The sequence below is a fragment of the Merops nubicus genome, unplaced genomic scaffold (assembly GCF_000691845.1).
Source record: "Merops nubicus isolate BGI_N331 unplaced genomic scaffold, ASM69184v1 scaffold18407, whole genome shotgun sequence".
Classification (NCBI taxonomy): domain Eukaryota; kingdom Metazoa; phylum Chordata; class Aves; order Coraciiformes; family Meropidae; genus Merops; species Merops nubicus.
In genome coordinates, this window is record NW_008618507.1 from 4,207 (window position 1) to 19,208 (window position 15,002).

Below are 15,002 nucleotides of genomic sequence, written 5' to 3' on the forward strand. Positions count from 1 at the left end.
GTCCTTGTGTAAAAGATCCAAAAATACATGGGATAATCTCCTTGCCCTGTACAGGCAGTTTTGGATGGCAGCTGCCAGCAGCTATCTCAGCATGACAAAGAGGGACAAAATGTTTGACTCTGTGCTATGCCAAAATACACATCGGGTATATCTAGAGTAAACGTTTTTTCCTAAACTCAGAAACTCCCATGATTAGAGAAAGTAAAGCCACTTTGTTGTTTGTTTCTTTTTTTTTTATCCTCCATGCAGGACATGATAGGTAAAGAATCCTGCACTTCAGGACAGATACCGATGACCGACCTAAGCTGCCTTGCTTATGTACTGGAAGAATGGACTATTGTGGAGTACCTGAAGAAATATATTTCTCACGTGGTCATCATCTCACTGACACTGAGTGCAATATTAGTTATTTTTATAGTTCCCTTAACAATCCTCTTTTTCATTTACCTTTCTAATATTTTGCTTTTAATATATCAGAGGAACGGCGAGGTAAAAGCAGATCCCTTGAGTGATGTTTGGGATACTGCAAGGGAAACTATAGCAAGCTTTTGGGATATATATGCAAGAATATGGCATGGTAGGTATGACATGAGCTGCCCGAAGCTTTGAATTACAATAAATAGTATATACACTTAAGTTTTAATTTTTTTGTTTGTTTGTTTCTTCCAAACGGATGGCATTTATTACACTGTGTGGCACCTAAACCAAAAGTTTCTGCCTCAAAGACTGACTGCAATATAGAATAAACAGAATTAAAATGAGAAATTAATTTATATAGAGTAAATTTCTTTCAAGACAGAGGAGATACACTTCTCTGTCTGTGGTACCAGACTGCAACACAGTGTTAGTAATGTCAGTTCTAGTAACGTCACTGCAAGAGAGAGGTGTGATTTACTTTTTCATTAGCAGTTGCTTAAAACCCACTTAGTGATGAAAATAAAACAAGTAGGCTTTTGTTCTTCCCACAGATGTAGATTAAGGCTATAGCAAGGCTTAACTTTGCTGCCCTAAGGATGAAGAATAATAAGTTGCTGCCTATTAGCTTCTTCCCTTAATCTTTGAACATCCTGCAGTATAAAACTTTCTCCACCAGAAACAGATTCTGTTTTGGACTTAATCATCTCAATCAGGGAAACTTTTTATTTTGTAAAATCCCCAACTTTTCATTCTGCCTGCCACAGAATGGAGATTCATACTTCCATATTTCAGGAAAGAATCCTGACTGGCACATTTGCCTCTCATTCTCTTGATTAAGCAGTTTCACACCAGTATAGTATTTTTTAAAAAAAATTATTGTACTTTGGACTGGGAAAAATCCCTAATGAGAAATAATTAATTTAGTCCTCTGGGGAAGATGGCAGGTTTGGATCTGATCTAGTGATTAATCTGACCAAGAAATTAGTCCACTGATAATTTGTGTTGTTTGAGGGGCTTTCTTTTTGCTGTTGACCAAGGGTTCCATCCAGAACTTAACTCTTTCAAAAGCTACCTCAGAGACTTTCACAGCTCTCTGAAAGTCGTTTAACAAAGGACAGTAAACAGTTTTCTTTAAGTTGCCAGATGATTTATGGCAATCATTGTCAGTGTATTGCTTTTCATCCCAAACAGGTTATGAGCTTCATGGTGTGGAAAACCTACCAGAAGGACCAGGCATTCTCGTGTATTACCATGGAGCTATTCCTGTAGACTACCTTTACTTTTTGTCTAGGCTGTTTCTCTGGAAGAAAAGACTTTGCCTGTCAGTAGCTGATCATTTTGTCTTTCGTTTACCAGGTAAGAACATGTTCTTTTGTATTTAACCATCCTGGGTTCACTCAAACTGTTGCTGGCTTTGGTGAAATTTACATTTATTACACTTTCAGGAGAGCTTTTAAACTGCTTTTAGACTTTTAAACTAGAAGTTCATAGATGAGAAGGATAAACAGGGTTGATTATCCTGCCTTTTAATTGAAAGGTCATAAAAACACTGGTAGACCCTCCAAAGCCAACAAGTGGACATTAGGTAATCCTGCTGGGATGAAATGTCATGCCTCAGTAGAAAGTGTAGGATAGGACTTTATTACTGACCTAGTGCGGGTTTTACAAAGAAGCAGAGTGCACCAGTGTACTAGTGAAGATCAGTGCTGGCACCTATGTTGTCCAAAATAATCATGATCTAGATCAGTAGCGAGGTGACAAAGCTTTGTACTGGCCATTTTTTTCAGAGTACAGTTATGAACCAACACTGAATCACTGGCTGATTAAGGGGAGAAGAAACTCAGTTATAATGCAGTGCAGAAAGAAAGAAAGCCAAGTCTAAGCACAAAACCATGTAATTAGGCTTTAAATTTTCTAGATGACTTTAGGAATATGGCAGTTTAAGTCTCAGCAGTCACCAAAAGGCAAACAGAATTTTAGGCTTATCATGGAAAAGAAGCAACACAAAATGCTATTATGTAGTTAAAATGTGTATGGTGCCCACATCTTGAGCACTGCTTGGAATTCTGGACTCCCCATCTCAGGAAAGCTGCAGAATAAGGCACAAAAAGAGCCAAGGATGATCAGAGGGCGGGCATGGCTCCCTTTGAAGAGGTAGTTAGTACACAGGAGAGAAGTCTTGCCTGGCTGAATGAAAGAAAATTCTGTGTGACCTGGAAAAAGGGAATAAGAAGTGATAAGATGTTCATGTGATACATCATAATTCTTAACAGGTAAAAGGTTTAAAGCCAAGCCAAGGAAGTACCTGTTCACTTAATAAAGATGTGGCATTCCTGCCTGTGGGACAAAACAGGAATACATATGAATTCACAAAGGGATTAAACAAAGTCAACAACTGTCTTTTACAGAAAGATCAGTCAAAAGCTATGCCTTGAAAAAGATTAAATACAATTCAATTACAGGGTGTAGCACTTAGAGTGTTTCTATGGTTCTCAGGCTGTCTTTTGGAGAAATCTCAGTTGTGGAAACAAAAGAAGGAGATTCACCAAACTGTTCATGCAGTGCTGAATCTCCCCTGCTAACTTCTGTCATTCATGCATCTCAAGAGTCGTACAGCAGTCCAATTTGATCTATGTAGTTTGCAATTTAACCACAAAATACTCAAATTTAACAACTCAAAACCTCAACATTTAAAATGTTTAATATCACATTTTGAAAATAATGCTAAAAGTAGTTGCTTGCCAGGTATTTATTTTTATAGTGGTCTTTATATACTGAAAATTTGTGAATTTTTTCCTATATTAAAATATTTTTAAAAGGAGGGAGGAAGAGATGTTTATTTTAACATTCCTAGCTGTGATGCACAAGTTTTGGTTGCACGGCTGGTGGTTTGATAATTATGGAAAATAATAATAACATGTTTTTGTTACTTCCTTATTGCAGGACTTAAATTATTATTGGAAGTGACGGGTGTTATACCAGGTACAAGGGAGGAGTGTCTCATTGCACTGAAGAATGGACACTTGGTGTCCATCTCACCAGGTGGAGTTAGAGAAGCACTATTCAGTGATGAAAGTTACCAGCTCATGTGGGGAAATCGAAAAGGCTTTGCTCAGGTTGCTTTAGATGCAAAAGTGGTGAGTATGATATGTTACAAATCCCAGTTTATGCTTATGGCATATATACTTCATTACAAAATGTAGCTTAGGAGTGTTGGAAAAGCTTCTAGACAAAAGAAAAGGTTTGGGAGTAAAGATGTCTTTTCCCACCACTTTCCTCAAGCACATTGATCCAGAGGGAGCAAGGGTTTTGTGGAACTGCATAGATTTTTCTTGACTGTTGCAAGGCATCCATCTCTGCAGTTTGATGTCTACAGTTCCACAGGCATCCAGTTTCTTCTCTTGACTGTACTTCAGGAGTCTTCACTGTGGTTCATCTCCATATTGCCATAAGGTTTAATTATTTTCTCACCCTGCTAGACTTTATCTTAGTTCTACACACTCATACGTATGGCTCTTCAATGTATTATCCTTCTCTTTTTTTCTTCTCATTTATGCTGGGAGGGTCCAGGATTTTGTTCTTACCTTTACCATCTTCACATTTGTGAAGGATTGCATCAGCTAACACAAGGTATGTCTACCTCAGTGTCTGTGTTTGAATCATGTGTGCACTTTTGAAGGAGTTTTTCCATCTCCCTCACTTGCCATGCTTTTATACACATCAAGAAATATGTTAGAATACCTGAGGTGCATTCCTTTTGGCTGAAACTAAACCAGAAGCAGGACCTAATTCTCTCTGGTTGCAGATGGGCACTCAGTCAATGGTACCAGGCAAGAATTAGTTCCACATAAAAACAGAGCACTGAAATGTGTTCAGTTGATGTCAGGACCTCAGCATCCTCTAGAGATGTGCTTCCACTGGTTTGCACTCTACTAACATACACATAGCCACAGTTTCAGTTACATTTTCCATATGGATGATGATCTGCAAATGCAAACTTCTACCACTGGCTCTAACTTCCATCTAATTCCACATGTGAGATTGTTTCTCTGAAATAGCCTCTGGGAAATAATTTTATTTGGGATGGCATAGAGCTGAAATAGCAGCAACCCTGTCTTTTTCCTAACTGCCACTTCTTATCGTCATGACCACTAGAAATGAGCTCTCTGTCTTCATTTAGGCTTAGCATACGTAGCACCCTGTGTCTGCCAGTATTGGTACACATCTGGCCTTCATCTGTTCTGCCATGTGCTTTCTGCTGCTTTCTCATGAATTGCACAAACGTCATTTTTCTTCACATTCTTATGAATATCTCATCAGTTGCAGGCCTCTTCTTTGGCCTTCCACATTAACTTAATCCTTTTCTGTCTACAGAGAATATGTTCTTCCCAAGAACTGAGTTCTTCCCATGAAACCTGATTTTTTTACCACCCCTTTCAAGTTTTTTTGTGCAGTTACCTGTCCTTCTTACCCCATCCAGTTTTTTTGTTTCTCAGACTTTGCTTTGGTCTCCTGTGCTGCATCTCCTACTACAAAGTACCCAAGGCTGCAAAATTCATGCTTCAGGTTAATATTTCTTCATAACTTTATTAATCTCTGAAATCTTGTGGGGTGATAATGCTAGAATAAATTTAGGGGCAATTATCCAATAGATAATTTTAGGCTGGGAGTCCTATTTCTACCTCTTTGTTGATCTTGTTATGTGGCCCTTTAAAAGTAATGATTTATATGCTTCTGTTCCCTCTCCTGTCCTTTTTCTCAAATATATGAGCTGGTAAATGTTAGTCACAATGCTTCATATATTATATCACAGAAATCCTTGTTGGTAATCCTCTTAATCCTTCCAGTCTTCCATAATTTAGAAGCACGTGCCAATAGCTGAACACTAGTACTAAAATTGCTAGCATCTTCTTTTGACAGAGTTTGTGGGTTTTGTTGCTGTGGTTTTATTTTATTTTATTTTATTTTATTTTATTTTATTTTATTTTATTTTATTTTATTTATTTTATTATTATTTTTATTATTCAATTAATTGAGCATTCATTGAGGGTAAAGTTCTTGCAGTATGAAAGGTTCTTGCACACATTTGCGTAACATGTTTGGTGAAACAGACACTGTGTAGGATTATCTGTTACCTGGAGAGCAGAGAAGGTGTCCTCCTTTGACACCTCCTAGCCAGATCTCACCTTTACAGTACTGCTGGCTCTTGTGTCACCTGCTATTGCACTCATTCAGTTTTAGGGTTTTTAGGAAGTCTGGCTGGATCCCAGTATGGTGGGCATCACTGTAATTAGTGTGCAGGCTCCACTGAATTTTGGGCATCTTTGATATTTCTCTGGAAATCTGTGATCAGACACACCTTAGATAACTAAACACTTGAAAAGAGAAAGAGCTGTGCATTTAACAGTAGAGGAGGCAATATTAACCTTATGTACCATTTCTTATATAAGGTCAGGCCTATAGTAGTAACTGGTTTCCATCTTTTGACAAATGTGGAGTTTGACTGTTTCTGTTTGTTCTTGCTGCATCCTTTTCAATACTGGCCAAACCAGTCTTGTGGGTTGACTGAAGAATGGAGATATTCACATCTAAACTGTTGGAACTTGCTCTGTAATGTACCAATTAATATATGTTCTGCTAATGCTTATTTGGATCCTGCACGAAGGCAAGATAGGACCATAAGTGCCTTTTTTGAATTTTTTTCTACATACAGTGTAGCCATCAGCCAAGGATCCACACACACTTTACAGTATTCAAAATGACCACACAGTGGTTCATAACCTGCCAGAGATTACTTGAATGAAGATTTCAAGACAAAACCAACTTTATATATGAATAGGCAGTCCCATTCTTCTCAGAATGGTACAGAAGTTCAGCAGTTCTTCCATTGAAAAAGTTAAAGAAAAGCAAACAAGGAACATAGTTCCAGCCCCTGTCCTTGCCTGCAGGTTTCTACATTCAGTTTCCACTTTGTCCTGTGTATCTACTCTGCTTACTTTGGGTCAGAGAAGGGAGAGTGTGACTATTTAATGGTATAACTCACTGAACTGCTAGGACATACATTTCTCTCAGTTGAACTTATCCATGCCAGGGGCCTGAGCTTCAGAAATACCCTCTGCCTACAGCTGGAGTTTGACAGGTTAATGGGGAGGAATCATGATTTCTGAAGATCCCTGCATTTTATCTGTTCCAAAAAACGGGTTCAAGTCTAGTTAGGTGAAAGATAAACAGGGACTATGTATGTGCAAGGGGTTGGGACTCGATGATCTCTAGAGGTTGTTTCCAAGCTCAACTGTTCTGTGGTTCTGTAATTTTCAAGCTGTTTGGGTCTGATCCAGCTCAGTTCCAGCACAGCCACTCTGGATCTGTGGGTTACTGCAAATCTGGCTCTGCTGCTATACAGACACAAGATTATACATGTGCACCCATTTTGTCAGCCTAGGGACCGAACGCTGCTACTCACTCTCTACTTCATTGGCTGATCATTGTTGCCACATTTCTTTACAGCCTAAGATGCATTTCTCTTGCACTGTTCCTAAAATTTAAAGTGTTTTGCCTGTATGATAGGTGGGTTTCAAACATTTTAGATGTTAGTACCCCAGTATTCAACCAGTAATTGAAGCTAAATAATGTGGCATTTTTAGTGTCCAGTATTTATATGCTTTTAGAAGGCATTAGTGATTACTTTTCAAGAGTTTATATCTAATAATCATAGAATCACTTTGGTTGGAATAGACCTTTAAGATCATCCAGTCCAACCATTAACCTTACTCCACCATACTCTACCAAATCCTCCTCTAAGCCATATCCCCATAATTTCTCATTCTGAAGGGTTTACTATTACAAATGGTTGATTTTTTTGTAATACGTCGGGTTTTTTTTCCTTTAAATGATTTCCATCACTTCAAGTTCTTCGTTCGGCTCTAGTTAGGTCTTTTTCTTGCCTCTTTTTTTTTTTTTTTTTATCCCCTCATCCTGTGGTTTCAGTTCTGTGGTAGTGATTCTTAACAGCATAAAGCTGTTCTTTCATTATCTTCTGGACAATTAATGACAATAACATGCACAAAATACGATTTCAAAAAAAAAAAAAAGAAAAGTGACAATAGAGGGGGAAAAAAGTCACTGTATGTATGGATACAATCATGTTAGTTTGCCTACACACTTCAGGGTGTAATATATGACTGTTGCAAATTCAGGGATCTCGAGTGTTTTTCTTTTTAATCACAATAACAAAGTCAATTTGTTCTGTAACTGCCTAAAGATCTGCCCTCCAGAAAGCACATAGTCCAGGTCAGTGAGGACATACAAATGCCTCATTTGTCCAAGGGATCTGCAGAAGTTTTTTTTCCAATGGGGTATTATCCAAACATTATTGCTCCAGTGAGACCTTGTGTCTCCATTTAAGGGCTCAGGGCAGGACCCCCCAGAGCAGAATTTGTGCTCCCCCTCCCTATCCCTCAGTTCTCCCCCAGATGGGGAGATAAAAAGGGAAGTCAGGAGTAAGAGAGACTTTGCACTAATTGGAAGTTAATAAAAATAAAGTATATTGTTTAACAGGGAACAGAAAGCAAGCAGGGAGGTAGATATATACACAGAGATGGGGAGGAACCAAAGTAAACACAAGCCGTACAAAACCCGACGTGGGCTGGCGCAGGAGCGCTCGGCACCGCGTGGACGCAGCCCTGCTCTGCTCTCCCACCTGCAGCACCCACCTCCTGCCTCTGTATCCAGTGTGGAGAGGCAGAGGGAGGGAATAACCGCTTCCCCCTGGGACCCTCAGGGTCCTAGCTGTCGCCTGTCCTGTCCCCAAGCCTCAAGCCATGACACCTTGCTTTGAGAAGCAGATGGGATGAGCCAAATGTGAACGAGCCCAAGGTGCTTTCTGCAAGACTTCACGAACTGAACGCCTCTCTATTCACCACACACCATGTAAGCTTTAGGCAGAGGAACTGCAAAACTTCATTTTACATTTCAGTCAGTGATACTGCAATAAATACATAACATACAACTTAAAACCTCTAATACAATGTCAGTCATAAATTCAAACCTGGCATAACATTTCCCACTTTGTGTTTTTTTTTGTGATTCCTCAGCCCATCATTCCAATGTATACTCAAAATATCCGGGAAGGATATAGGATGTTTAAAGAAAGAAGTAAGAATTTTAAAATATTTTTTAAGTATTTTGAATGTTTTCTCCACTTTTCTCTCAGATATCCCTCACTTTTCACTTAGATTTTGCTTTACACATTTCTGCTTACTTGGGATTGTCTAACACACTTGTGGTGGGTCAGAGGTATCTCAAATATGGACATAGTTGGGGTATAATTGGTTTGTGCTCTGTGATTTGGTTCTTTAATGCAGTCTTATTTCAGGGATCTATCAAACTTTGTTTTGGTGGACAGTTACCTAAATCCTGTAATTTCTTCTTGACTGTCAGATAAAACATGCATTTTTAAGAAGTCTTCCATATTAATCAGATTTGAAGTTTGGATTGTGTTTTCTGTGACTAGAATCTCCTTCTTCCTATTCCAGGATTTTTTAGGCAGTTGTATGAAAGTACTCGATTGCCGTTTACTCCTCCATACGGAGGACTTCCCGTTAAATTTCGCACCTACATTGGGGAGCCCATCCCTTATGATCCAAATATAACTACAGAGGAATTAGTTGAGAAGGTAAGTTAGCTCTCCATTTGATATTGAACACCATACTTTGCCCTCGATCATATATGCACTTGATACTAGTTTTTGTATGGCTGAATAAAGACAAAGAGACATCTAGTAGCTTGTTAGAGCAATGGGCAGTTGAGCTCCAGGATTATTTAAGGTATGGACACCTACAGCAAAGCATTGACATAGTAATAGTTGATTGGGATGCTCTCATCTTTTCAGAATGTGTGAGCTCTGTCTTCTTGGCCTGCTAACTTTGTTTCTCCCATGCCTTTGATAAATTAAATGATGTAAATTATATTTTAAGTTCAGTTTACTAGGAAAATAAATTTCATATATAGCAAATAACTTTGAGAATCTCTAAATAATGTAGGGCTCTCTCTAGAAGAAAAGTTCCACAAGAGCTTCAGTCTCACTGTCAAAAGGAAAATGTTACAAAAATAATTTGCATCCAAAATATAAAAATATTTTGAGTAACTACAGCTTGGTCAAATCACTGCTGTCCAGGGGCATAAAAATGTTTATACATCCAGGGTTTAGGCATTTTTCAAAATACTAATCTGTACAGAAAATACACTTTAAATTTTTTTTTTTTTTTTTTCATAAAAGATGAAAGGAGGGCTCTGTGCAAAACAAATCTGTTATAGTCTAGGAATACACAGATCATCTGCTAGGAATCACTGATGTAAAAACCACCTTGGTGTCTCCCAAAAGTTGTGAGAAGGTTAGCTTTTCTTTCTTGTTTTTATTTTTTGTAAGGATTTACTGCAGATTGTTCTGGGTTTCACAGCAGTGAAACAAGAAAGACAGGTCTGGTCTGTTACTAGGGAACTGCCCCAGCAAGCTGTGGAGTTGGGTCTTAGCAGGTTTAGGAGGCTGGAAGAAAAATCAGTGCTGAGATTGCCCTTCCTGTTATCCCTCTTCTTGCATTTTGGTGGAACAGTACCTGCAAAACAGAAAGTGAAATTTCCCATGACGTTGATTTGCTTTAGTAAGTGAAATCTTTGACCTCCCACTTCAGTGGGAGCATGGTTAGGTCTTCTGTGGCTCATAGTAGTTGAAAAAAAAAAAAAAAACACAACAACTTCAATGAGGTTTGAGATGAGCAGTGGCCTGGCTGATCTCTCTCTGAGCCTGCCCTGGAAAAGGGGTCACGACAGCAATCTGTCAGGAAGGGTCTGGCTACTCTTTTCTTACATTCTCAGTGATATTCTACCACCACTCTAGGGTACATCACTGGAGTATGTAGCCACCCTTATTTCAAGTTTAAATACATGAGGACAAACTAAAGGAGATTATTTCTTATCCATTATAGAAATACAGAATATTTTGTGCATTCTGTTCACAAACTTGAATTTGATTCTCATATGGAGTTAAAATTAACATAATTTAGATATGAATTCTCTCATTATGTGCATGCTATATATGACACAATTATAGAATTCATGTTGGGGAGGATGGACTAAGGTCGCTACTCCAAATTCCTGGTCCCAGCAAGGTCAGTGATGAGATCACACAAAGTCAGTCAGGCTTTATCCAGCATGAAAACCTTCAGGGAGGGAGATCACACAAACTTCATCTCTTCATGTGTTAAAGGTTCCTTTGACTTAGCCATGCCCAGGTTTGAGAAATCTCAATAATTTGAGCCTATCCAAACTGCAATCAATGTTTTTTATTCCTTTCCTTTCCAAGGGAAGTGTCGTTAGGACAACTAGCTAATATAAGACAACTTTTTTTTCTTAAAGTAGCTCCTGTGTGTGAATTTCCCAATACCCCTTGAACCTCTGAGAAGTCGGTAATGATAATGTTCTTCTTTGCATAAGCAGGTCTGTAAAGGCAACTTTCTTTTCTTTTTTCAGACAAAGACTGCTGTCCAGGCTCTCATAAGCAAGCACCAAACAATCCCAGGCAGCATATGGAAGGCTTTACTGGAACGATTTGATAAACATTGTAAAAGTGATTAGAATGCTTATGGTTATTTCATTGTTTTTTCATCATACAGTAAAAAACAATGTCCTACAGTGATGACTAATAATTGCTATCCAACCAGTTTAATTTACAAGTTTCTACAGATTTGACAGAAGAAAACAATTAAACTCTTGAAGGTTCTCCTGTGTCTTTGAGGATATTCTGAAGGAGAAAGACTGAAGAAGAAAACTTATGTATAATGGCAATGCAACAGCTAAATTCCCCAGAAGGAAGTAATTTAGCTAGGATTTGCCTGGTTCCAAAAGCCACTATGTACATCCATACGCCAGAAGTTTTGTCTGCATCGGTGGTTTTATGCTTTACACAGTTCATGATCCAGTCTCGGAGCAGAATCTCAAAGTTGGTCTTGCCCTGCCAGAGTCCACCCATTGGGGGGCACCTTGTCTGTGGGACCCCATGCAAGGCAGTGTCAGAAGATAAAATGGCTCCTCTTAGCTAATGACCTACTGCTTAGGCCATTTTGCTAGCAAAGAGAAATAATCCCATTAAGCCAGATACTAGACTCCTACAAACACATAATAAAATCATACAATCATTGATGTTGGAAAAGACCTCTAAGATCTCAAGTCCAGCCATCAACCCAACACTACCATGACCACTAAACCGTGTCTTCAAGTGCCACATCTACACTTTTTTTTAACACCTCCAGGGATGGGGACTCCACCACCTCCTTGGGCAGCCTGGGCCAGTGCCTCACTTCTCTGTCAGGAAAGAAATTCTTCCCAACATCCAATTGAAACTTCCCCTGGTTCAGCTTAAGCCCATTTCCTCTCATCCTATCACTGGTTACTCGGGAGAAGAGACAACACCCACCTTGCTCTGACCTCCTTTCAGGGAGTTGTAGAGAGTAAAAAGGTCTCCCTGAGCCTCCTCTTCTCCAGACTAAACAATCCCAGTTGCTTCAGCTGCTCCTCATAAGACGTGTTCCCCAGCTTAGTGGTTCGGTACCCTGGAAAGTAGGAATGCTACACCCAAGACTTTGATCTGAGAGAAAAAAGGCAAGTCTTTCAAAGAGAGAGAGAAAAAAACTCTGCTTTATTTAAGTCGAGTCCTATGCAAATACATGTAGAGAGTAATTTCAAGGCTGAGCTGGTACGTTCCAGCCCTGCTGCACCATAGGTTTAGTGAACGAGGCTGCCCCCATCCTGGCAATCCCGGCATCGCCCTGTGTTCGCAGTAGGGATGTGCTGGACTCGCCCAGACCGGGCGAGCAGGCAGCAGGCTGGGGCGACCTCCTGAGGGAACAGAGCCCTGTGGCTTCTCATGGCTGGTGCTTGGCCCAAAACCGCGGTACTGCAACACTGCCGTCCCCGGATGGATCAAACTTAAATGCCTCCTTGGAAAGGTGGACGTTGGCAGCATTGTCTTTCTAATCCAACTTGTAGAATACTGAATCTTGCTACAAAGCAGACTGTTTTTATAAGCTGTGAGTTGTTGTTACTGGTGGGAGTGGAGGAACTTTGTGTGACCTACCCAATGTGCCATAAAATGCAACCAAGTGTGTTAACTTCAAATGCCAAATAACTTTTGTGCCTTGGTTTTATTTCTTATACTTCTAATACTTATGTAATCTTTTCCCCTCAGCATCCTAAATCTTTATGTAGCATCTAAGAAAATTAATACAACATTTTCCCATTTTCACTACAAAACTAAATCTGGTTTTTGGACTAGAATAAATTCTTCCTCTTCCTGTGCTGCTTCTCCAGAAATATTTCTCACACTTCTGAAGAAGGGAGCAAGATAGACAGATGTATCATTTCCCTGGAGCAGAAAGACAAGAATTGTCTTCTGAAAAACAACCTGAAATCTGTCCTAAGGCATAGGAATGTTTACTTGAACACTTAACTGCTGGAAACGGGCAGGAAGATTTTTCTCCCAGCAGACTCAACATACATAGGAGATGATAAACTAAAGCAAATCAGGATGCTGACTGATATGCCAGGAGTGAAGAGGAATTCGAACCATGAAGTCTCACGTGGTATACTCAAATGACATAAGCTGAAATTCAAAGCCTGAGTTTTAAGTTGAGGGCTAAACTAAAAACTAGGGCTATCAACTACAAAAACAGATACAGATAAAGAAGCAAGAGATCTAAGTAACAAGAATCTGAAAGCATTCCCTGTATCACAGAGACTGTGCAGAAGGTCAAGGCAGCAGCACTTTCTGACTACCCTATTTTTCAAGCACATTAGCAGCACTATGGAGCATATCCACAGAGGAGCGATGAAGCTTGTGAAGGGTCCAGAGAATGAGCCTTCTGAGGAGCAGCCGTGGGACCTGGGGTTGTTGAGCCTGGAGCAAAGGAGGCTCAGGGCAGACCTTCTGGCTCTCCACAACTCCTTGAAAGGAGGTTGGAGCGAGGCAGAGGTCGAGCTCTTCTCCCACGGAAAAAGAGACAGGACAAGAGGAAACAGCCTCAGGTTGTACCAGGGGAGGTTTAGGCTAGATATTCGGAAAAATTTCTTCCCTGTAAGGACTGTTAAGGCCTGGCCCAGGCTGCTCGGTGCAGTGGTGGAGTCCCCATCCCAGGAGGGGTTTCAAAGCTGTGTAGATGTGGTGCTGAGGGACACGGCTTAGTGGTGACCTGGCAGTGCTGGGGTAACGGTTGGACTTGACGATCTGAAAGTTCTTTTCCAACCTAAATTATTCTATGACTAATTAAAACATATTAGTCATCTGAATTTGTACCACCTTTCAAACTCCATCCCCTCTGATATCCGATACTAGGGGCTGTGCTGCAACTTGGAACAAAGGACTGGCTTTGAACATTCATCAGACCTGGTGGTCTTTCAGAGCCAGGATTTCAGCCTGGATCTCCCACATCTCAGACAGCTGTTAGCCGTTTGCTAACAAAGTTTGGGTTTTCCAGGGCTGTTTCATCCTACAGCAGCATCTGCATATTATCTACAGCTCAGCTGAAGTGATCTGGAGTAAAAATTAATTGCTATTAGTTGTCTTCTCTTATTTTAACAGTATTTTCTGGGGTCTCAAAAGGTTATAGACAAAACTGTTACTGACAGATGTGACTGGCTTTGAATGAGATATAAGGCAGTAATTTTTCTAATTAAAAATTCCCATAAAACATTTTTTTCTCCAAACATAATACTGTGCTAATAAACAGCAGTTATTGTAATATTATTTTAGAAGCCCTCTCTAAATTTTTACTCTTTTTAGAGCAGTATTATAGAAACCAGAAATAGAAACTGGTATTACAGGAACTAGAGTTTGGTTTTATACAAATGGAATTGTAATTGCAGACATTATCACTCCCCTGCTACAGGTATTTCTAGCCTCTCCGTCATACAACGAAAAAGAAATTAAACCCAGCAAATGGAAATGACCCAAATGTGCCTGCCTCAAAATGTAAGCATTTATGACTCTTTTTGGATATAGTTTGCCCAATGAATAATTACCTGTTGGAGCATGTTCAGCAGAGAGCCACAAAAATGATCAGAGGGCTCTCTTATGAAGACAGACTGAGAGAGTGGGGGTTGTTCAGCCTGGAGAAGAGATGCCTCTGGGGGGACCTTATAGCGACCTTCCAGTACCTGGAACGGGCCTACAAGAAAGCAGGGGAGGGGCTATTCACAAGGGTTTGTAGTGACAGGAGAAGGGGTAGATGTCCCTGCTTACTGGGGGGGGGTTGGACTAGATGACCTTCGGAGGTCCCTTCCAGCTCAGACATTGTATGATTCTAAGGAAAGTCTTAATTTTTCGTATATAAAATTTATCCAGCTTAAGTGGTAAGATTTTGCAGTGGGAAAAAATAGCCCACTGGTCAACACTGCAGAAATCAAATGTTATTTTTTGGTTTGCAGGCGCAGGAATCCCTCCCGAAGCTTCCGGCCAGCAGAAGCACCCGAGCAGCGCCCGTGCCTGCGCGAGGTCGCGGCGGGGGTCGTGGCGGGGTTACGGCACGGACCCCGAG

The 15,002-nt window shown here is 40.1% G+C and overlaps 1 protein-coding gene across 1 annotated transcript; it reads left to right on the forward strand.

Moving 5' to 3' along the window:
- Window positions 1-251: 251 nt before the first annotated feature.
- Window positions 252-11,049, forward strand: LOC103775996 (transmembrane protein 68-like). Its single transcript, XM_008943475.1, has 6 exons — window positions 252-577; window positions 1,609-1,773; window positions 3,361-3,554; window positions 8,511-8,571; window positions 8,952-9,091; window positions 10,945-11,049. The coding sequence occupies exons 1-6, from the start codon at window positions 253-255 to the stop codon at window positions 11,047-11,049; spliced, it is 990 nt and encodes a 329-aa protein (XP_008941723.1). The 5' UTR covers window position 252.
- The last annotated feature ends 3,953 nt before the right edge of the window (window positions 11,050-15,002 follow it).